Raw genomic sequence first — 25,659 nt, 5'->3', positions numbered from 1 at the left:
CCAATAACTTGTACCAAAAGTGCTTGATACTCGTGAAAACGCCTCCCCGCTGTTACATGACTTTCCTAATGCTTAGTTCAACATGAAGCAAAGGATTGACCAGGACACGGGGAACATTGGTGGTTCTTTCCAGTCAACAGTTAGGCAGGTAGTCTCAGTCAGTTTCTTGAATTTCTCCTGCAGTGGGTCCCCCTCTGAATAGTACAGCCTCTGTCTCAGCAACACAGCCTTAATGCTGCCTGAATGGGAAGACTTACAAGGAGTCACTGCAGCACAGCTGCCACAGATACAGTTTCTGGCAAAAAATATGGTAATTGAAGTATGACACTGATTACCCTCATCTGTGTTTGTAGTGTTCCCCATGAATATTTGCTGACACAAAGCCATCTTGTAGGACCAGGGTAAATTAAGTTGTCCAAGAGGTTGTGTGATGGCAGGCCTTCTATTCAGGAATCCAAGTAGCAGGGATCCCTGTAACTGAAAAGATCACACATCCTGCTGTCTTGTCAGAGCAAACTCATAAAGTAGATAGTGTCCCATTTTCTAAGGGCTCCATTCTCCCAGACAACTGGAAGGAGCTTTCTAGCGCCTGCTTCATGACTGAGGTAGAAGAGATGATCCCACATGATCTCAATTCGAAGAAACGGGAGGCTCATGTTTAAGATTAAAATGTTGCTCCTTGATGTTTTTGATAACTTTCATAAAGAAAAAGGAAGATATGAATGCAATAACAAGTTACAAAACATCGAAGCTTCTTATTGTTCCTATTTTGTATTATGCATTAATTTGGGCTCATGAAGATTACAGAAAATGTAAAGCCACAGGAAGATGTCACACAAAAGCTGTGTCAGGCTGGGAAACTTGGTGGGGACAAAACTGTAGTGTATCAAGAGCATTCAGGAAGACAGAAGTCTCAGGAAAATCTGCAAATTACAAACTAACTTCCCTCCAACTAGGTATCCAGTGCAGTGGCCAGCAAAACATTGCAAGTACATACCTAAAAAACAATGCACTATAAATAACGTGTGCTGTATTTTTCTAAAATGGGGCTTGAAAAATTATTCTTCAGCACTCTACCCTCTTGTATGACCCTGCTGAGTTGGTTGTTCATGCTGGTTATGGTGGCATCTGTTGCTGGGAAATCAATTGCTTCCATCCATCACTGGTTTCAAACAACTCTATTTTTGCTGTATACTGTGAAGAGGAGCAATGAAAGAGGGTTCTAGTCCTTAAGCAGCAGTATGGGAAGACAAAGTGTCTGTTATAAGATACTCAACGTTCTAAAAATGGTCAGTTTCAGGCTTTTTGAAGTTTCTAGTATCTAATATTCTATGTATAAATTATGATTACTTGAAAAAAAATCTTTTCATCTCACTAGGAGTTTCCTAGACAGAGACTTTCAGTCCTGGTTTGGAGTCACTAAAACATGAGAAAAAGTCAAAATTTTAAAAGATGTTACCCAATAAACCAATAACTAAATATTTTCTCTATTCCATTTATTTGTGGCGATATTGCTTGGGATAGCAGAGGTAGATTATAACAAAGTTCATCAAAGCAGTTCTTTTTCTGTGATTTTTCTGGGTATTGAAAAATTTTCAGTCTTTACAGAGTAAGCAGCTGCAAAATTAACAGCAGCAGGAGTTCTAGGGCTCTTGCAATGAAACATGTGAAATTGCCTAAGAATTGTGTCTTTCACTGTGTATGGTCCTTTGGCGGAATAGAGGTTTGGCAATACATGAAAAGTTTACTCCTGTGATCACAACGATCACTCCCTTTGAGGGATTACAAGAGGCTAGCTAGGTTCCTCCAGCTTCTCAGGGCTTTAAATTACTAGAGAATTCAGAACTTCTGAAATTGATGCTGAGGATCTGATGTTGCAATCGTGCCTCAGTGGAGGCATTGCAAAGGTAAAAAAGACTTACTTGCAGGGAGTGCTGTCATGCTGCAGTACAGGTATTCTAGCAAAAGATCAGATGTGGCATTAACAGCCCTGCTCTGACTCTTTGCTATGGAAAGTCTATGTTTTGTTTCTGTTCAAGAGTTAAAATGTGTGGTGTAGAGTGCAACTAGAAAGACATCTCTTTTGTCAGAAAAGCTGTCACACAGCTTTGATCAGCAATTAAGATGAATTCAAACTTGTACTGAATTATTCCCTATCATACCCTGCCATGCTTTCATGGGAGACAGTCTTAATTCTCAGTCTCTGGGCTGTATTCACCTCACCTGGATAATTCACTTGGTGACACTCTTTCCCTAAATGTGAGCGAGCTGCGAGCTGGGTGTAGTGTTATGATAGCAGCAGGGCCTGTCCCTGGCTCCCTGTCATACAACAGGTGCATGGTTAACTCGTGATGGAGAACAGGCAGAGAAGCCCATGAGAAAGATGGTCGCCAAGAGTGAGTTGACAGAGTAATTCCTTCATCCCACACATACTCCGTGCCCAGGAATAGATGCAGCCTGACTGCATTAATTGCACTGCTGGCAGGAAGTGCACACAGGCATTGATGATGGAGGTGTTAAGAGGGTCTGCAGGGTATGACCCGCCCTGAGACTGGAAGCAGCAGTGTGGCCCTTCTCACCGAAAGCTTGACGCTGTTCCTTTGTGTTACAGATTTCACATTGACACAAACTATAGAAGAATTCAAAAACTTGCTTTCTTTGCTAGCATCTGATTTGCTAGCATCTGATTTGCTTTTTTCTCCATTCTCAATAATCAGCTCCATGGTAGCTAACAGCTAAAACAGCCCATTTTTGGAAAAAAAGGGGAAACGAGAAAATTACAGGGCAGATGCAGAAGATCATATGAAAGGAAAACACCAGATTTTTTTTCTCTCAAGTAATGCACGTATATTTAGATGCACTTACAGTGAACACATAATATACCAAACCACCACCCCTAAGTCAAGACAAAAATAATAAATAGTATTAGAGACTTTCTTCTGCAATGTTTGTCATTTCGGGGGCAGTAGCTACCTCTGAGCTTTGTTTGCACGCTTTACTTGCTGTTTCCTCACTATAAAACTATTATCATTAATAACCATCCCAGTGATTTCAACTGAAAGATGATTTAGACTGAACATTGCTGTGGTTTAACAACTGAATATACATAAATGCAATCACTTGGGTTTATTTAATTTTAGGTCTATCTGAAAAGAGTTGTGCATCAAGGGTTGTAATGGGCCTTATTCGTCATCTCTCTCTATAAGCTGTTCACATCATTTCACTGCTGTAAATTACTCACAGATTTCAGCAGAAGGCTGACTGGAAATGATCCATGTCTCATAACATACTAGTTTCCATCCAAGGGGCCAGCAGCGCTGGGTGGCTCCCCACAGCCCGCTGGTGTCCCTGGCGGGGGTGCCGCAGGAGGAGCCATGCAGCCAGGCCCCCACATGCCTCAACCCTCACACGGAGGGAGATGCAGAATCGCCCCTCCTGTGCGTCATTACCTAAGGAATTGCACAAAATATAGCTCAGCTGAATTCAAGAGCTAGCCTCAGTATGTAACTCCAGATCTCACAGAAACATTCTTACCAAGAATAGTTTTCCTATTATATGTGCAGTTTTCACAGAGTGTCAGTAGATCCTGCTTCATGGCCCTACGTAACCAGCTCTTTTCCAGACAAACTTAGAGGTGCCATTCTCACTCTCTTTAGCAGAAAAGGCATAAAATAGTGCACTGTCAAGGCCAGTCACCACACACAGGGATACCTGGTATTACAAGAATCAAGCTGGTTACAGATCACACCAGCTCAGAAACTCTGTATGGAAATAGCAAAAGAGCTTTACAAACAGAACCTGAAGACAACTTTGCAAGATTAATACAGAGCCCCTCAGGCTAGCAGGCATCTTGTTTTCGTTATTCTCTGCCCAGGAAACATTCATCACTATGCATTCATTGAAAATTTGGAAATACAGTAAAATGAGGAGAGCAGACGTGCAGGAAAACCTCTCCCTTTGCTACAATCTGTTCAGGAGAGAAAGGAAAGAGTATTTGTGTGTGTGTGTAGGAGAGAGAGGTTTGAGGCGGGGGAGTATACCCGGAGGAAATACAAATACCATTTCACAGTGGAAGTGTGAGTGCAAGAACACGGTATCTGTATTTTATCTAATATTTGTGCAGTTTCCATCAGTGTGTAAAGGAAAATGAATTCTGCTAATTTAAAACAGCTACAATGACTTGCAAAGATGTAAACTAGCTGCTATTGAAACTTTGGGGAAAATTATTTGATAATTGATTGCCTTTTTGACGTTTAAGACAAAGGGATAGAAGTTCTCTTACATTATCCTAACTGAAAAATGCACTTTTTGTTACTTTTACAACTATAACAGTATTGTTCTATTATGCTGACATTTTTATTTAGCTTTTAATACCTCATGATTCTAAAATTTTGGAAAATACATGTTAATCCTCAGCAGAATTAGAAATAATTAAGTTTGCAAACATCATCTGAGTGTGGGCTTGGTTAGCAGCAGGTGCTGTCTCCAGCACGGTGCCCAGCGCTCTGCCAGACCACAGGTTCCATAGGATATGAAACCATAGAACAGCAATTCTGACATGTGCGCTAGGACTGATGTGGTGAAACACAAAAGATCTGTTTATGGTCGTCATTCTGCAAATGCAGTTACTACAGCATTGTCTTAGCCGTACCACGAGTTAGAAATGTTCCCAACTTGACTCTGCAACCTTGCTTACCTTGAATATCATTTATTCCCAAGACATTCCTTCGCTCCAGTTTGCTTAATTGCAGAATAAGGTCCATACCATGACAGATGTTGAAAGAAGTATAGCAGATGTTTAATGGAGACACAGACCTGCAGTAAAATGCATGCCATCAAAGGTCAATAAAACTCACAAAAGGCAAACTGTATTTAACTAAGAGGATGCTAATATCCAGGATTTCGATACCAATCTGCAGTTTGTGACTTCAACCCAAGAGACTAGCAATAGTGCCATTAGCAATGCCATTTCATCTAAAGAAGATGGCATTTCAGGAAAAATTTAATGTCTATATTTTTGTACTACGTGCCTTTTAGGGCAGACCTGACAATAAGCTACTTGTTGTAACTGCGTCATGCAACATGAGACCCCACATTGCTAATCCAGCAGAGGAGTTTTACTCCTCAGCAGCCCCACCTCTTCTGGTAAATCTCACCTGCTTCTGGAATGGTTTCCTTGCATTAATTCAGCTTAGGAATTGAAATGAAAGCAGAAAAAAAAAATCAATAAGAGGCTTAGTCAACACGACCAGCTTAATCCATTAGATTGTTTCACTCAATTACCTTTCTTTTCCATAGCTTAATTTAGATAACCATCAGGTAAAAGAGGGAAAAAATAGCTGTATACCGTTAATGCAACAGAGGGTATCAACTGATTTAAGCAGCTGGCCAAAGCAGTTAGCAATGCATTTATCCCTTGGTTAAATTATTCTCCTAGATCTGCATAATACATGCATGACTGATATTTTTATCTAGAGCATTAAACCTAATGGCTGATTAGTTGAAATACAAAACCGTTCTGAACAAATTCATGAAGTTCAGAGAGCTGGTGTAGGTCGCAGAAATACCCATCTGTCAATCCATTTTAGTGGTCCCTGCAGCCTCGTACTGAAAAATCGAAAGACTGCTTTTATAAAGGGCTGGATACCTATTGGCAATTGCTTGAACTTAACTATGTATTTATACAGTATTCTGAAAATTAGGACAAAGTTGTTTTCAGAATCTTAGACGTAATAGCTCAGCCAACTACAGCAAACAGCTAACTATAATTTTTCTGTTTTCTTTCTTTACAGGTATACCCAGTATTTCCAGTATTGGTTGTAAGTAATAAAACCAGTATTGTTTTGCATTGTCATTCAGTTTCTCGGATCTAATTTCCCAACATCCCTTTCTGTTGTAGATGAAGTTTCTCTGAAAATGTGCTCTGTAGTGCAGGGGCTATGTATTGGCCTTCCTCTGTTGCATTAACATGTAACTGTATTACGTGGTCAGAGAGAATGTCACTCCTGACAACGCATCTGCCTTCAACGGCAGATTTTCTGATCAGTTCTGATCAGCAGATGAAAACTGAGTGCTATGAAACTGAGTATTATACAGAGAATTAAGACACTGTTCCACAGTTAATATTTATTGAGCATCTTTTAAAAAAAATGTTTGCTGATAAGATAGATGTATAGGACCATTAATTTTCATGCAGGTATGCATGCATGTGAATTCAAACAGCGAATGGAAGAGCTTTCAGTTTTATGAAGTGGCTTAGCAAATGCAGTGTATCTGCTGGAGTCTTTGCATTAACTCCAGCAGCCTTTGCACTGGGCTTTACTGCACAAAATAAATAGAATTGTGTTCTTTCACAAAAACCTGTTTTCCTATATGCATTTAAGACACAAAAATATTACACTTTAAACTATAACACCATTATGTAAAGAACTAATATGTCAAGGAAATGGATGATTAATTAAACAAAACATTTCAAGGGACTAAATGCACGGTAGCTCAAGTGTAAGTCTAGCGGAGTTCCATAGCTGAGAATTCCACACAGTCGCGATGTTACCTGGTTACAAATAAAGCAGGCAGCTAGAAATGAAAGGATATTCCCTACAGCCTCAGCTTTGCAGAGGCTTTAGACACAACTTGTGTGATGCAGACTATCACAATGATAAAATATCACAGCAGTAAAATGCAATTTGCCATATTAGATATCCAACTGAAAAGCTTCTAATAATTTGGGTAAAACTGCCTCACTTCTTATGATGCAGGGTCAGGTCTGTCAGTTTATAGATCAGCTCAGTTTACGTAAGCTCATGAATGGTGCTGATTTGTTAAGCTTTAGACAGCAAGCTGAATGCCATCAAAACTAGCTTCCTTGCAAATGAGAGCAGCGTTAACAGCTGAACACCATGGCATCTCTTTTGCATCTTTAAGTAGTGAAACAGCATCAATGACAATACCGTGCAAATGAAAGCCTTCAACCTTAATAATGTAATTTTGCCGCTTTAGTATCTCCTTTGGCATTTGCATGACTGCAAATGCAACGTGATGTGCTATTTTCAAAACCTTATGTTTATACATGTATTTTATGACCAAAAAAATGAACTAAATGAAGAAGTTTATGTCACTGTTCTCAGGAATATTCCTGCCGTTAATAACAGAAATTGGATGAGTGGGAAAATAACTCTTTGGAGTTTGCTTCTGCTGTAGTTTCTTAGTACTGTGTTGCATGGACTATATGGTTGTGTTTTCACTTCACACTCCATACAGCCTTCATCACCTCATCTACCATTTCTGAGCATCAGCAGATGTTGGCCTTTGAAAACTTAATAGGGAAACTCAAAAACCTTTTAAACAATGGTGACCTGAAAGGATGCATTGTTGACCTCTGTGTATTTTACACTGAGGTGATTAGTACAGTTTATTTACTACAAACTGAGAAAATTCTGTTTAACATTTCATAGGAAATATAAGAGTTTCTGCAAGTCCACGCTTTATCTTTAATCTGCTGTAAATGTTGTAGAATAATATGTGGTAGAATTCAACAAAGTTCTTTGCCTACCTGGAAAGGATGAAGCATGAGTCTCTCTTCATGACCACAAGTAAATACTGACACTCTGCTTGGTTTTTCATGTGTTATTTCTTAAGTAGCTCGGGGAAAATAGCTCTATTTACACAACGTTCTGAACATTTTTCCTATAGAATAGAAACAGAAGAATCATCATTAAACAAGAATAGAACCCATAAATTTATCCTGGTCTCCAAGAGAATTTAACAGAAGTGCAATTAACACATAAAACCAAACAAGATTAATTAGTTGTGGCTGCTTTAATGGATTCTGCATGATTTCTTCTTTTGTCTGTGCTAATACAGTGTTTGTGTTCATATCAGCAGAGTTTTTGCCCATCTGGGGACAGGAAGCTACTCTCAGGAGATACAGTTTAGGGTTTGTTTTGCCTGGCAGCAAACACTAATGGGGCGGGTATTGGCTTTTGTGTTCTTCAAGCTTTCCCTATTACGTTAGGAGGATGGGGTTGGGGTGGGGGGTTGTGAAGACTAAACTGCCAGCATACAAAGAAGATGCCACTGGAAGTGGTGTTTATTTAACACTTTTAAGACTACAATGAAAGCAAGCAAAGAAAAAAATCTATATTTACCTGTGTGCATGTATATGTATCATTCTCTATTCCTTTTTTACCTCAAAGGATCTGGTGTTAAAGCAGCTTCATCATTAAAGTTTGAACACAAAGAAAGAGTGGTCATTAAGTAAACATCCTTTCTGATCATCTAGAGGGGAAAAAAAAATCAGAGCTTTCCCATTAAGGTCATTTGTACCTACTGTTTTCTATCAGTTGAATAAAAGGTTCTCTGGTCATTTACAGCAGTCTTTATTCCAGTGCTGGCCCTTTCAGCATTTTTCAGCCATGTCTGGAAAAATACTAGTGAAAATGTTAGCAATTAATGAGTCCCAAAACTGTTTCATAGTTTTAAGCAATGCTTATATACAGTACGTAAATATTTTGAATACTACATTATTTTACATAGATCAGTGCATTAAAATGTTCATTATTGTGACCAAACACCAAAGTTACTAATCTGTATGAGTATGCCTTCAAAAAGTTGAATCTTCTAAACTATAGCTTCTGTCTTTATTCCTGTAAAGCATAACTCCACTAATTATGCTAAACAGTTTGTTATAAAGGGTATAATTAGATACAGGATAGGATAGACATGATGTGCAAATGGCTTTGTGTGGGTGATTATCACCTTAAAGCCTGCTGGTGGCAGATGAGTCAGAGTTTAGAGACAGACCATGCACCCAAGTGCAAGATGCAATCACGATAATCAAATGGTATTTTCTGCCTTGTTCACTATGTTTTTGTTCTTCTTTATAGCCAATTTCAAATTCAGAGAACTTTTTTTCCTAATGATAATGAATGCAAGACAAAAGTAAAAAAAAAGTCTGAATGAGCACTCTTTTATTTTAGCATTTTCTTAACCTTGAAAGATCTAGTAGCTATTTTTCTGGAATGAAGTGTCAGGATGAGTGCAGTTTTATTTGTTTTATATATTTGTTATGAAATTTTAATGTGGTAAATATATCTTAAAAGGTCATGAGAGTAAATACTAGTGGATTTTTTTTTCTTTTTTATAACAACACAAAGTATTTTGGACCTGATTTTGCCCCCTTGCAGTAACTGAGAAGTTCTCTCATTAAATTTACAGTCATGGGATCAAAGCCATTACAATGCCAAGCTCTGGACTAGTGTATATACAAAACACCCACATATGTCAGTAGGATATAAACAAGCATAACTAGGTTGTTTTCTGTTATTAGTTGAGGTCAAGTTTTAGAGAGAGAGCTGTACTGTTGAGACACCATTATTATGATTAGAACATTTGAATGTTGTCTTGAGACTCTATGTATTATTTTGGACATACTAGAAAAATGTTGTCAATTTTATCCAAAACTGACTTTTTAACAAATAATACTGTTAATCAGGCTCCAAGTCTAAGGCAACCACCTTATCTAAGTAACTGATTACACTACCAAGCCAGTAACAGTATTTTTTTTTCCCTCTTTTAATACTCTGAAGCACTCAGAATTTTTCACTTTAACAATTAGATTTTCCATTATATTAAAACATTACTGGGCTGAAAGAGAATACTGATAGCTTATGTGGCATTGTGCACTCATTTGAACACTGGATCTGAAAGAAATTTAACATTCGAAATAAAAGACACTGTGAGACATTCTTCTGTTTACCTGGTAGGATTCATAACAAAGCCAGTTTTCTTCTGTATAACGGGGATTTCACCCTTGAAGTTCAGTAAGCAGAGCACCTGTGCTGACCCCAGCACTGAGCAGAAACCGTCTCTTTGCAGCGTGATTTCTAGTGCAGGGTCAGAAACTACCAATGCCTCTCCAGGGAGCACTGACAGGTTTTCGGGGTGGGACTGGGGGAGCCTTTCTTTCAGTTTTTGTTTTGACAAATCCACCAATTGTAACAGATCAGAGCAGCCATTCTCATCAGTCTAATAGAAATAGCCACTTCCGGTTTAGTATTGTTTCTCATTCTTCATCCCAGTTTACCTTCATCATCTTGGGTTGGTTAGGTTAGTGTATCAGTCAAATTGTCTTCTCAGTGCTTTTTTCTGTTTGTTGTAACATATGGGAAATTACTTAGTTCACACTTATCTTCGGTTTAGCCATTAATAAACAATCAGCTGATAGGACACAATAGAAAAGAAGATATAATGGTCCCAAGTTTAACTACAGTTACTCAGGAAAGTTTATAGAGAGCTGACATGATCCACGAAGATGTTTAAAAATCTAATTATCTATAAAGCTTCAGGAGAAATTGCTAGAAAAAAATGCATTTCTTTATTTTACCCTGTCCTCTTTTTCTTTCTGTCCCTTAGACATGTAACCAGTTCATTTCACAGAGTATAAGGGAAGAACGAGGTTTCCAAATCAGTATTCTGATTTTTGAAGAAAAGATCTTCATTTACTGTTCTCCATCAGTTATGAATTACTGTACAGTAATCCTAGTCAACCAGGTAATTTCAGCATCTTTACAGAAAAGAGCAGAATCAATCAAAATAAAAAGGAATAACCCCCACAAACTATCAACAGAATAATTTACTTCTTTTATCATGAGAAAGCACCTAAATATTTTCCTCCAAAAATACTTTAATTCATTGTGCACTTTTGCAAACGTTTTAGTGGAAATACTTACAATTGAAGAACCCTCCCTTATTAGTTTGAGAACTAGTCAACACTTTTGTTAAAATCAGTGGGTTTTTTTCTGATATCTAAAAGTTTCCAGACCTAGATCATTGGATTTTTTTTTCAAAGCCTCTAAAAATATCATTTTCTTTTACTCTAAGACAACAAGTGGACATGTAAAGGAGTAATTGCGTTTAAATTCTTCCAACAGTTATAAAAGCTGTTATGGCTAAGGAGCTGCCATAAAACAATCACATCTTCACATTTATGCAGAATTCTCCTTTCTCCAAAGGAACAGGTATGAAACTTCCTACATTGCTCCAAAAAAGATTGCCTGACATTAGCCAAGTATTTTTTTTTAAACATAATAAAATAAAGGGCTAATATAAAAAAAAAAATAATAATTTCCTCCCTTTTGATGAGTTAGATTTTGCAGTGTTATGAAACTGCTGAAAGGCAAATTTTATGTGAGGTAGGTTATCATGACTTCAAACAGACCTAATGAGTAGAAATGCTGTAATAATGATAGTGTGATCTTTGCAATAAGTGATAGAATATGACCTGATATAAACACACTCAATTATTCCAGCAGTTACTAAATCTGCCATTGATTTCAGTGAGCATTATTATTTATTCTTCATATTTTTTTGTCTAATATTAACAGCTAAACCCACTATCATATATAGAAATCACTGTGCTCAGCAGACATCTCTATTTTAGAATAGATATTTATTCTCAGCTATGCATAGCTGAAAGCAAGCAGTGGCGAGGCCCGTTTTCTATGGCTAGAAACATGGACTGCTACGAGAATCATTAAGCTTACATTGACTTTTTTAAAATTTTTTGTGAGTTTTAAATAAAAGTTGAAGGAAAGTTTTAAAACACCTTAATCAGAGTCTCTCACTAGTGTTCCTTACTGTCATTATACATTAAATAAGTAATGATAGTTGTCAACACAGGGGCTCCCTGTCTGCCGTTAGAATGAGCATTATTTAAGACTTACGGATTTATTATTAGTATTTTTCAGTAAATGCATTTTTTGTGGACCGGGTCGGCAGAAACAGTTTAGGAGATGAAAATACGCTAGTCTGCCGTAGAGCACAGGTGTGAGGGCAGCAACATAGTCTTCATACACTGCATCATCACCTGCACTCTTCATCTCTGAGGAAGGATAGCCCCTCTCAGTGGGAATACATTTTAATTTTACTGCCAGCTCAGTACTTGAGTAGAGTGAGAAACCAAGAAAGTGCTGATTAATTTCTGCCAGCATCATGTCAGGTTTTTTTTCATGTGCAGCTGTCTGGTTGGAATCAGGCTGAAACTACCTGTTCATTTCCATTATTTCTCCAATCTGAAACCATGATGTAACCCATGGTGCAGAGCACAGTTCCAGTGAATATTTGAGACAGATTTTCTTCTTTTAATATCGTAGGTAATTCCAATCCTGTATATCCTAAAAAAGGATTGGGAGAATAAAAAAAAAAAGGAAATTATCACACATCTAATAAATATCATGCAATCAGTTTCTCCTTACTTCATGAAAGTAAGATTTTTTTTTTCCAATGGTTATTTTCTGCATATAATTGCTTTGGAACAATAGTAACTAAAAATGCAGAAATTTCCAAGGCAAATTTAAAATCATAGCTGATTTTTTGCTCAGTCATATAGCTTACAAAACTCTACTCCTAAAGGTGCCTACTGTAGCTTCACTTTTAAATAATAACACTAAAAAGTACTTTTAGAAACTTTTTCACATTTCTGTAGCTTTGTTTGCCCAGAATAACTGTCATAAAATATATTACAGTAGATTTATATATCTTCTAGAGTACCTACACCAAAATTCATTAATTATTCTGGCAAATAATGACTTTAATTACAGAATATAGTGTCCATATATGGAACTGTTCTGGAAAAGCTTGGTTTATCTAGTCAACTTCTCTACAAATAAAACCCTTAGTGGTAATCACTGAGGACTACAAATATTTTCACAAGTTGCTAGAAAAGAATAACTAGCTGCTAAATGAACCTTCCCAGTGCCTGTTCAAAGAATGACTCATCTACTCCAATATACTTGTGGGAATGACAGCCAACATTCTTTGACTTGGACGTCTCACATAACATTTTAGATAAAGCATTTAAAGTTGTCTCCATTTAAAAAAAAAAAAAAAAAGAAAATTTCAAGGATCAGAAAAAATGCCTTTATCAAGAAACCTGTGATCTTGGTGGTAATACATTCCACAAATACGGATATAAGAAAAAATATTATCTTTACCAAAGATTAAAAAAATAAAAAGCACATAATAGAAACATTGGGTCCCTGGAAGCATTGACCACATTATCAAGCAGCCCAGAGACACTGAAGACCGTGGCCGATCTCAGCTGGATACGACCCTGAACAACCTTGTCTAACTTTGAAGTTGACCCTGCTATGAGCGAAGGGTGGAACAAATAACCTCCAGATGTTAACTAATAATAACTCCAGATGCGAACTTCTAATATGGTTGTAATTATCACTAATAACTAGTAATATTCACTAGTAATAATCCTTAATTGGTAATCTTCAGGGACTGTAAATATGCTCTTTATTGTTTTGGATGTGCATTAAGAAACTCAGCTCAATGTAATCTAATTTAAAGGGTCAGGGAATTTCTAATTATTTTGCAGTAAGTCACAACCTCCATTTTAAGTAGGTTTGCTAAAATGAGCACAGATCTATAGCATCTATAGCATTTACAGGATTACTAAGAAATATGCAACACTGATTTTTCTGTCATACAGTTAATGATTTTATTTGGACAAGAGATTACTTGGGGAAATCATCAGAATAAGATTATATATGAAATATTATATATTTTATACCAAATATCTGATTTCCTATATAGGACTTACAATTTATTAAATGACAGATATTCCAGAGCACTAGTCCTAAGGTATTACAAAGCTTTGACTCTATTACTTTTACTTCTGGTCATACCTAGGCCATTGCAATTGAAAATCATTATGCATGTGAATTTTTGGAGTAGGTGTGTTACACAGTACTCAACAACAGAAGTAGGATATTGGAAGCACCAGTCTGAAATGTCACAGGTTTTCTGCAAGAACCCTGATGATGCACTATGGCTAAAAGAGAAAAAGGCTCAGGAGACAGCAGGACAGTATAGTCATTAAAGATTGCTTTTCCTTTTTTAGCTCCTGATTTTTATACATATTCTCTAATGTCCAGTCCCTTTAAAATGTTTAGGTCAAGCCCACACGTTCCTAAAACTATCAAAACTTTAACAGTGAATCAATTGCACAAGTATTTTGTCTGTGTGTGCTTGAAACTTCTTTAACATAACCAGTCAGTGTTTCAGGAGGATGAGGAGGAGGAGGAAGGTTTTGTCTCAGGTGCATGGAATTAGTCTTTCGGTGGGCTAGGGTTATTGTGCCACCTCAGTTAGTATGGCTTTTAGATACCTGCTGTCATACACTCTGACTATTGTGTTTGCACTTCCTATGCATGTGAATTGGTGGATCTGACCAGCAGAGGCAGGTTATTTCTGATCAATACATAGACTGTTTGAGAATCTACCGAACTGGCTCGGTTTTTCTTTCTTCTGTGTTCTTGATTGATAAGGAAAAAGTACAAAAAAGCAAGAATATGGTGTAATGATGTGATATATCACAACTTGACTGATTCAATTGCAGAAGACTACGTAACAGTAAATGGCACAGTGCAAGTCATTGTTCTCTATGTGGGAGGACTTTGGGGACAGCCATCCCCACCCAGCTGATTTCTCTTCACCCTTGACAAATGGGTCAGAAGATACTATGCAAAAAAATCATGTCCTACTTCCACATCAGATGTTTAAAGGCCCAGTCTTTTTGTGTAGCATCCCTGCAGGTCTTCCACAAAGGTGAACATAACAGGGAAACACACCTTCTTCCAAAAGATCTATTAAGCCTAGATGCTTAATGCCAACCAGGTTGTGACAACTGCAATCTACTCACTACCCAGCAGAGTTCCTTGTAGGTAGAAATGAAGAAATAGCTCTCCCCCCACTAATATCACTGCTACGCAGGCTGATATGACCATTAAGGAAAATTCTGTTCAGCTCAGAAAGGACATAACCACTGCAGTACTCACAGATGATGCTGATGATGTGGTCCAAATCTGATGTTCAGACTTAGACAGATGAAAACAAAGAAAAGAATATAACAGAAAAATAAGGAGAGTATAAATACCATTTCCCAGATCAGGGCCCAAAGAAAAGCTTTCTTTCCTCCTTTTGCAACCCTATCCCCTTTACTTACCCTCAGCTCCAACACTGAGTACCATTCTGCTAAGGATTATCACTCCCCACTCCCACAGTCCCAAAGCACATTGACCAAAGGAGATGAAGCTCTAAAGAGACATAGCTAATTCTTTCACTGAGAGACAAAATGCTTCTACATGTAGGTAATACATTATGTAGGGTCTTTAAGAAATGTAGACATTTAATTTTCTTACAAAAAAAAAATCAAGCTGTAAAATATATCAGTAGTGGTGATAGGAAATAGATATAACATGCAAAAGTATAAGAGCAAAAGAAAAAGCCCACTCTACGGGTAAATACATTTCTTCTGATAACAGAAATATAATTTACTCGAAAGGCCCTAAAACAGGATGTTATGGTAAGAGATGTGTCTTTGGTAAGAAATCCATAATTGTCTGAGATTGTCATTTTATCTCTGCAGAGCAGATTTAACAGAATATGTTCCTGCCTTGTTCCTGGTGTTAAAATCAAGATACCGTCTCAAGAAAAATTGTATTTTAAACCATAGAAGATAAACTGTTATGCACAATATTTTATGTCCATTTGGTGTTTTGGGAATCATCAATTGCTTCTTTTCTTGTTCACTGTGGAGTCATGTACTGTTGAAGTGCAACCTAGACTAGTCCAGTAATAGATGTTTGTAATCTATGTCTTTGTCCATATTTGCCTGTTTAGAACAATATTACAGATGTAAATAACAAAACATGATTTTTCCTGATGCACGCAGATCCTCCAAAGTTTGATAGGATATGGCCGAATATTTCTTCCCTTGAGGTTTCTAAACCAAACCAAGGTAGGATGCTGTAAAATTCTTAGTGGTCTAAAATTACTGAAACTGCTTTCAAGGAGTCCCACATGGTGGCAAAAGTAGTAACAATGATAATCCAACTCATTTTTCTTCTGGTGTTAAGTAATATTACTCTGTGAGAAAATAATCATAAACAAACCTTACCTAAAGAGTCTTCAAACACTCAGATTATGCACATTATCACTGCAAAGAGTCTGGAAAAGCAGACTCATAGGTTGTAAGTACTGATATACAAAAAGTCCTAGATAATGTTGGACTTGTTTAGACAGCAGTCTATATTTTGAGTAAGTATCGAGATTCTTGAGTGAGAAAGATTGTCATTGTCTACATCAAACCCATTTTTAATGTCTTGTTTCCACTTTGTTTTCCCAAGAGAGCTGAGAGACATTCTCAGCTTGCGTGTCATCCACAATACAAGCAAGTTTTCTGCAGGGTAGACTCATAGTGTTCTCCAATTAGAGTGCCACACAAAAAATTACGGACTGTGGCATGATGATTAGCTTTGAAAGAGACAGAACAACATTTTAAGATGACTAATAAAAGTCAGATTTTTTTGTTATTTGAAGTTGTACTCAGCTGTAAGTCAGATTTCAAAATTAGTGTTCCTTACAAAAAATATCATACTTTTGCTCTCCCTATTTACTGCTCTTTGCTCCCCAAAAAAATCCCTGCAGAAATCTGGCCTGTGGCTTGCTTTGACTGTTCAAAGGGTGTCCTTTTTTGTGCTGCAACACATATAGATAGAGAATAAAATTAATGAAAAGGTGATCGAGAAAATAGCTGCTAAACTGAACAAGACATATTGGGAATCTGTTGGGGAACTACATTGGAAGGGCTGTAGTTGAACCCATTGATCACAATGACCAAATCAAAACATACGCACATACGTATAAAATCTACCATGTTATATGTGCAAGTTTCTGTGTGCCCAGTAAAACAGAAGATAATAATTGATCTGTGCTCTCTATAAGGATCAGCAATTACTTTAGTCTGCATTATTCACATATATTTTAAATTAAATATCCCTGATGAAATGATACTTAGCATTCCAGTAATTTAATTCAGTCCATGTTATATTTTCCAAGTTTTTGCATGTGTTTCTTAAACAAACAAAAAAACCCCAGATTGATCTCCGCTCCTCTGCTCTCTGTAAGGATTAGCCTACATTATTCACAGGACTTCTGAATAAAAACATTCCCAATGATACATAGCATTTCTAATGGATTTCATGGCTTAATCATACTGTTTGTGCTCTAAGGCTTAACCTCATTGCAAACTACATCTTGAACAGCACCATATTATTCAGTGTTTCTTCCCCAAAAATAAGAGTTTTAATAAATTTAGTTTTGATGTTTTGTTAGGGAGCACAAAACACAAAAACTTAAAAGCATTTTGATGCAGATTATATGTTTGCAGCATATTGTTACAGTGTCTAACATTTATTGTAGATTAAATACTTCAGTCAACAATAGTATATGAAAAGAATACAGAAATCTGTCTACACAGAATGTTATTTTGTTGTGTTTTCTTTGTTTATGCTATAAGGCTAGAATAAATATGCATGGAAATTTAATAAAACCCTTTGCAGACCACTCTGGTTACCATATAGTCATTAGTAATGGATTGGGAGAAACCATCAAATAACCTCTAACACAAAACCATTGAAGTGTGTACATATGAATTACATTCCCTTTCTTTATCTTTGATATTACAGCTCAAATGAGTCAATAGTTGACAGTATATAAATCATTTTCCCAAACTTTCACCCTTTCCTTACAAAACAATAACCATTGTTAAAGTTACTTTCAAAGTTAGGAAATAAAGAAGTTTGTTTTAATCTTTTGATTTGTTCCTATATGATACTTTTCTAATTTACTGTTCATTTTATTACGTATCCGGTTGCTCCTAAATTAGCTATGTCAACTGTTTCTTCTGTTCAAGTTGCAAACCACAAGAGAGGTAGGAGTTCTTGGATTCATACAGTGACTCCATAGTGCTCTGTGTTGTGAAAACATTGCACTGTATGAATCTGGAGTATCTGTGAAGTGTACCTATCAGCTTACTGGTAAGGCATCTTCATTGACAATAACGGAAGCATGAAGTCGCGTAAATATAAGCCATACAAAGGAAACAACAAATATGCTTCTTAGACAGTCACTGCTGGCATATAAAGTGACATGGCATTTGTTTTTAAAAATTAAATGTATGGATATAACCTTTCAGATTGCTGCCTAGAAAGCAAATGTTTGCTAGAGTCTTGTTTTCCTCACTGATATGCATAAATTGTAAAAGAGGATACATAAGCAGATTAGTTGAGGGTAAACAATACATGAAGCGTCATTGTCCATAACCTCAAGAAGTATCTGTAAATGCCATGGGGTGTAATGTGTAGTTATGTCTTTTAATGCATTACAAGTGTGCCTTACATCTTCATTTTATTGTAACTGTGTGCAAATTCAGAATGTAGGCATTACATTTTGAATTGATGTTTCAGTGTTTTATCAAAATAATAGAATTATATGGGCATAATGAAGGATGCCAATATTAGCTCTGACTTACAGGCAACCTGTTTTCATGTGCATATCTGTCATTCACAGTCTGAACCCTGAAATCTTCTCATTGTTCTTTCTCATCAATTTATCTGTAAAAAGTATGTATAAAGATGTTTTGTCTTTCTGCAGCTATTGTGAATATCTTGTTATTCATGAAATACATATTAACAAAGAGTAGGGATATTAACAAATGTTTGAACTTGGTTTGACCCTTTTGATGAGATCATGATAACAAGCCCTACTGTTTGTTAGGAAGCAGGTCATTTCTAAGGTTACAATAAAATCTCCTTTGTTTGCCTTTTGTTAGCGTACAGAGGAGGAGCAGAGTTACTGGAAATGAAAAAGAAAAAATATTTTAATGATTTCTGAATGCACTTTTCTCAAAATACTCTCTGTGCTTTTAATTAGAAAATGACACTGATAGCTGTCTCATGCATTACCTGTCTTAGTTTAAAAATTACGCTTCCCTTCCATGTGTGTTTACCATTGTTTCATGTGATGACATTTCATGTTTTATTGGCTGCAGCTGAAGCTTCAGCTGAACCTTGTTCCCACAGCACACTAGTACGTGATCTCAAAGATGTAAATGCATAGCATTATAGTGGGGAAAAAAAGTATTCAATTTACAAAAATATAACAATTAAATGATCGACCTCTTTATAATCCTCCTTCAGTGAGTAATTTTATCATGCTTTCTACAACAGGATCAAGATTGTTGCAATAGAATCACTGCATTGGAAATAGTCTTTAAAGGTTCATCCAGTCAGTCCTTCTGTGACTTGGCAAGGGAGTTGACAATTCTTGAATCATCCAAAGACAATTATCAAATCTAACATGGCTATCTCTTCTCCCTTTTTCCTTCACATTAAATTTATGTAGCTATCTTTACCTCTTCTCTGAGGTTTTATTTTCTAAACCATTTACTCCTTATTGTTACTCAGCTTTAAACTGTCTCCAATTTATCTGTCTCTTTTCCAACATGTGGTACTCAGAACTGAAAGCAGCATTTGCTACCACTGTATGCTCATGTGATTTCATTGTTGGTAAACCATTTGCAGCCTGATTTTGATACTTTTCCCCATCTCTTTCAGTGATTGCATGGCTTTGCCAGTGCATGAAAGTGGTTGGGCTGCTAGCCAAAGACATGTGCCTAAAAACCTTACTCTCTGCCTCTGATGAGTCTGATAAGCAGGATACTTTCTGGTCTTGGTGTGCTAGTTAAGCTGAATCACATAAGCTAGAAAGGCCATGCAGCATTGATGGGTATTAGCTTCCCAGCTGGCATGATGCTGAATGCAGTTCTACATGTTATGTTTGACTGGTTTAGGGTAGCACCTCATTTAGTCAGTGGAGAAAATAATTCCGTTTCAATCATATAAGGACCCTTTACATAGCTTTTGTTTTCATAAACATAGAGGGATGTAAAAATGATTCAATCATCAGGCCAACAGCGGTAAGCAAAATAGATTCATATTATTGCACTAGCAAAATAGGGGAGTAAAAATTAGCAAAAGAATTATTTAATCGTTACTTGCCGTGCCTTTTTTTTTCCTTTGTGCCATGTGTCGCGTTAAAAGGGGTAAGGGAGTCTGATAAGCAGCAAAAGGAGAGCCCTCCCGTTGAGTCACGAGGTTCAGAGCAGAACCCCTTGCGTTCTAAACTCTCAGAGGAGAGTCTAGGTGCGGCTGGATCAACTCCTAGTCCCAGACTTAGTCAACGGTTTATGTCTAAAGGGTGAAGTGTGTAGCTATTTACCAAATTCAACTTGCCTGTCAGAGCTGCTCCAAGGGCTTTCACTGAAACAGTTTCGCAAAGTTGAAACAGTAGGTAATTTATTCAAGCAACAGGTATCACAGATTCGGGATTGCCATTGATAAATGCACTGTCTACAAAAGTTGAGCTCAAAGTAATGGTTTAGCGCTTTAGTTAACAATGTGTTCCTGGGGATACGTCTGACAGAGGCACGACTCTTACCAAAAAGGCGTCCCTTCTTGGGGGGGGAAGAGAGGTTCAGGCCCGTCAACCCATCCGTCAGGTGAAGTTCTCGCTTGGCTCCTCCTGCCAAAGAGAGTTATCAACTGCCAACTTTTATATGTTTGGAAAATCTTTTTGCGAGGTGGGACGAAGTCAATTATTGTGTATTGATTGGCTCTTGGCATGGAATCTCGTGTCGTCAGAAGCGGGACTCAGCAGTTTGACACGCCTTCAGAGCGGGCATCTTGGTATGCGCTTCCAGGGGCCATCTGTGCTTTATCCAAAGGAATCTCTGGCTGCACAGCCTCCGCGGCGCCCCACAGATCACTTGGTTTACAGTGATGGGCTATCCCCCCTTACTTCTGTCTGATAAGCGCAAATTAATTGCACCATTTTTTAGCTTTTCGGATCTTGACGCCTCAGTCCAAGCATGTCTTTTGTCTTGCATTTGACAAGTCCAGCAAGGCACACATTGCTAATCTTTGTTCAGATGTTAGACTGTTTTTGAGTTAACTGGGTTTTTTCCTATACCATGTAGCATTTACGAGTCTGATGATCAAGATTCCTAGAGCTTTCCTGTATCTTAGTATAAGTTAACTTTGAGACAAAGGCATTCTTTCACACAGCACAGCTGTTACAAAAGAGCAGTACCCATAGGAATGCAACCAAGTATAAGAATTGGTCTCGTTGTTTACCTTTAATGTTGATGAGCCACATCTGAACTTGCCTAGTCCTTCTGTGTATGTCTAGGAGCACATGTGTACATCAAACTAAGTCCTTCATAATTATTAGATGTTTCTTCAGTCCAAAGCATAACTTGGAGCAAGTCTTGTTACAGAGTGAATTACTCTATGTGCAGCTTTGTTTCTTGTGCTTTTGTAATGGCTGATTACGTGTGGTAGTGGTATTATTGAACGTCATATCACAGTTTCAGAGTGGAAGTAGTGCAGTCATTCATTCACAGAATATTCTCAATTTCTTTTTGCAACTTTAAACACAAAAGATGATGTAGCATAGTCTGATTTACTGGCACTTCTTTATAGTCTACATATTTTTGAAACATAAAAATGTAGTATTCTAATGCCTGTTACTGATTCAAAAAACAAGCTAAATTATTTCCTCTAAATTCACCTACAGTATGATTAAGTTTAGCCACAAGTGTGACAAACATACCAGTATGGTATTGTCTCGCCAAAACAAATTGTCTAATGGTAGTAGAAGACAGGTCCTTTGTCAGACAGAGACTAAGATAGCATTGCTTCTGAATATGAGATTCAGAAGGATCAGATTACTTATTACTAACCAGTCTTTCTTATTTTAAAAATCAAACTCATAAGTACTTACAATCGTAACAATTTTCCCTGTGGCTCCTGTTTGCTAGTGCTAGTTTCCACTTTTACATCTGTTGCTTCTGCCCGCAACAGGCAGTTTTCACTGGAGCAAGACGGATATACTAGGGAAGAAAAGCTGCTGGCTGAGACACTGAATCACACTGACCAGCTGCAAAAGACAACGTTAGCACTTTTTTTCCTCCACCCTCAATTACGTGAAGTGGTAGCATACCGGAGCTGATACACCAAATGTTTTGCTGTACTCCAGCAGTTATAGGCATCAAAATTATCAGACTGGTGTGAACCACAAAACATCGGTTTAGCAGTATAACTTTAAAGAGAACAAGAATGCATATATGTTAACTAAATGTGTATATGTAAGATTGAATTAATGTTTCCTGGCAGCAGAAAGACAGCTCTCAACATCAAAACCTATGTTGTGCTAAGCGTTCTACAGTATAAGAATAGATGCTATTTACAGTCCACTACATCAGACAACAGCCAAAGAAATATATATGCATTAGGTGTGCACAACATGCTCATAAACATGTACCAGTATTTCTATTTCTTTATAAAAACATAGACAGGCACAAATATTGTATCCGACACCCTATGCCAACGATCAGTGGGCTCATTAGGTGCCCCAACGTAATCGGCAGCATACCATAGGAAGGGCAGCACAGGTGCAGCACAGGGGACTTGGCCCCTGTCATGTATGAAAACATTTCACACCGTCTGCTACAGCTTTATCTAATTACAGACTAAGTTAATTTCAAGACCTTGAAGCCCTCCCGAGTCACTGCATCCAGTACTCCATTACTGCAGGAAACATACCATAATCTCTTTCACAGGTTAATAAACTACATCTCTAAACCATCAGTGGTTTTGCTACAAATTGGAAGAGTGTTCAAAACCCTCAGTGCCCTAATGGCTAGATACCATCTCCTAATTTCCAGCTGAAATTCTCAATGGCCAGTTAACACTCATTTGTTCTTGTGCCAGTGTTGTCCATTAGTGCAGCTATTCACTTAGGATGGCAGAAGGCTATCTCCTTGATGCATTTATAGCCCAGTCATAGCCCCTGTCTTCACTTTCCTGGACTAAACGAGACAAATTCTCCTAGTCTTCACTTTTTAAATAGGCTCTCTACTTCTCTGATCATCCTAATAACCTTCCCTGCATTCATTCTGGGCTCATAATCTCAGAATTGAGTGATCAGACTTACAGAAGCTTTCTACACAAAGCATAGCTGTGCCTTCAATAATGATATTGATACATTTCTAATTTCTACTTCTTCCTGCATAAAACTTAGCATTGCTTGTGATTAAAGACTAAAAGGCACTGACATTCTATGTTTAATGAAAGGGTTTTTAAAAAGTGGCTGTCATGCCAAATGCATTTCAGATGGCTGCAGTAAGCATGCTTTCTATTCAGTACACATTTCAGAATTTTCATTATCTTTTCTGACCCAATTGTTTCTCATGTCAGAATATGAAAATGGGTTAATGCTTACCTCGGAAGTACAGTAGAAATAGCTCTTAAATAACGCCTCTCTTCTTTCCTTTTCTTCTCTGTTAATTGTTTTAGGAGGTGCTGGCCAAAATTGTCAAACTAGAGATTTGTTTGGTCTTGAAATAAAGCAGTCTGGATCCCAAGGTGCCTACCAGTTACAGCACCCTGAGTTCAGTAGTATTTTTGAATACTCACCATTTATGTCAGAACAGAGCTTTTATTTTACTTACAGTTGTGGATATAAGCATGATGGTTTGACAATTTTGTCCACTTTATTTAAGATTTTTAGTATGAGGAAGTTTTTCCCATATCTTGATTTATACTTGTCTCAAAAATGCAAAAAGATGTGTATTTCTATCAACGGAAACTGAGCCTCCAGTATCCCTGAAAGGTTTACAACTGCAAATGCTTCAGTTCCATCAGGTCTGCCAACAACAGCCAACCTTTGACGTCATGCCATGGTCGTTGGGTCATGCTAACCTGCCTGAAATAAACTTCACTTTCATTGCAGATAAACATCTGCTGTTGTCCATGTTGCATTGATTAACGTGTATGTGCCATTCATTCATACTTCTATTCATGGTTCATTTTTACTAAGCATGTAATGTGCTATTATTCTGCTGCTGTATACATTTTGTATACATTTCTGTTCTTCCTTGAAAGACTGTGAATGCTTCGGGCACTCCAACCGGTGCAGTTACATCGAGCTGCTCAATACGGTCATTTGCGTGAGCTGTAAGCACAACACTAGAGGTCAGCACTGTGAGTTATGCAGGCTGGGCTACTTCAGAAATGCTTCTGCAGAGCTGGATGATGAAAATGTGTGCATAGGTCAGTCCTGGGATAACTGCGGCTTTTCTTCTGTGCCTTTTCAGCTACTGGCAGCTGCTAGGGACCACTGCTGCTTACTTGCCAGTTGAGCCAGAATGAGCTTTTTCAATGGATAAGAACATCTGTGTAGACTTTTCATCTCATTTCTGTTGCCCCTGTAGCCCCAGGGCTAATCTCTATATGACGATGAACCTCCCTGGCAAGGGATCCTGGGAAGACTTTCCCAGGAAGCCCCAGAGAAACTGGTTGTGCTGTCCTTCCCCAGCAGGGAGCCACACTGGAGTTGCACATGTGAAAACTGAAGGGTTAAGTCATAAATACCTGTTCCTAGACTAACTTTCGGGATTGTTAGTACAGACTCTTGAATATTTGCCCAGACACCTACAAAAGTTGCCAGCTCCATCAACAGGACATGGGGAGTGGTGTGGATTAACCCCTTTTATTCACTTAAATTTCATAAAAACATGTTGCAGCTAATTCTGCTTTCAGGAGCAGGGCTGTAAATGCAGTGTTACCTTCCCTCTCCTTAGAGAGTTAACTGAAATTATACCCACGTGGTTAGGAGCAGAATTTGTCAAATCAGTTTGACGTGATGTTGATTTAGATGAGGATTTCTTAGGTTAAAACAGTGCTTTAGACCTAGTGTTTGCTAGAAATATCAAAAAATGTAGAACTAAAAAAACCATCAGAACGCAATAAAAAAGGGTATTGGGAAAAAATATAAGATCTTTTATCACACTAGAAAGACATGCACTGTTATCATGTCACCACAGACAGTATATAGCAAAAGTTAGGACACTTTAGGTGAAGACTGAACATAGTCATAGAATCGTTTAGGTTGGAGAAGACCTTCAAGATCATAAAGTCCAACCATTAACCTAATACTGTCAATTCCACCACTAAACCACATCCCTAAACTCTGCATCTCTACATCTTTTAAACACCTCCAGGGATGGCACCTCAACCACTTGCCTGGGCAGCCTGTTCCAATGCTTTACAACTCCTTCAGTGAAGAAATTTTTCCTAATATCCAATCTAAACCTCCCCTGGTGCAACTTGAGGCCATTTCCTCTTGTGCTATTGCCTGTTACTTGGAAGAGGAGTGTCAATAAAGGAAGCCTCATACAATGACCCATACTTAACAGGTAGCCACAAAAGGCACTGTTCTAATAACAGAGGTGGAGAATTTATTGTATTATGTTTTTTATAGACATAAGGATCAGTAGAACCCGTTACGGATTTTCATTGTGATGTTTTTCTTTCCATTTTCCAGGAAGCAAAAAGAAAGAGTAGTTATATGATAAAATAGACTATAAGTATACAAATTATATTCTAATATTCTTTATAATCCATTGCTGAGATTAAAGCCAGAAACTATTTAGGTTGCTATTATTTGTTTCAGTCTGCAGCTTGACAGATATACATTTTACGTCGTGATAACCACTCAGATCCATCCACGCACTGCATTTCACATGTCCTTCTTTAAACTTTGCTTGACAACACATTCAGAAAACATTAATTAGTCTGAACTTTTAAGAACTTTAGTAGGAAAGTCAGGATTTTGTATGACTTTGCTGAGGAGATTAACCCAATTAAATGTTCTTGGAAAAAAAAACTGTCCCTCATACTTGTTTGA

General features: G+C 37.5%; 1 protein-coding gene across 9 annotated transcripts in view; it reads left to right on the top strand.

The window, feature by feature from the left end:
* The window catches only part of NTNG1 (netrin G1), a 178,359-nt gene that overhangs the window by 114,938 nt on the left and 37,762 nt on the right, over positions 1-25,659 (top strand). For 3 of the 9 annotated variants that reach the window (XM_075422244.1, XM_075422246.1, XM_075422245.1), the window contains 3 exons: positions 5,793-5,819; positions 15,743-15,808; positions 23,856-24,023. In XM_075422244.1, coding sequence (XP_075278359.1) covers positions 5,793-5,819; positions 15,743-15,808; positions 23,856-24,023 — 261 coding nt within the window. The remainder of the gene's footprint in view (positions 1-5,792; positions 5,820-15,742; positions 15,809-23,855; positions 24,024-25,659) is intronic. The other 6 variants (XM_075422249.1, XM_075422251.1, XM_075422250.1 and 3 more) reach the window with 4 other exon arrangements.

Source organism: Opisthocomus hoazin, chromosome 6, assembly GCF_030867145.1.
Source record: "Opisthocomus hoazin isolate bOpiHoa1 chromosome 6, bOpiHoa1.hap1, whole genome shotgun sequence".
NCBI classification, from domain to species: Eukaryota; Metazoa; Chordata; class Aves; order Opisthocomiformes; family Opisthocomidae; genus Opisthocomus; species Opisthocomus hoazin.
Note: the sequence above shows the minus strand (reverse complement) of the source record. Positions and strands in the feature narration are given on the sequence as shown.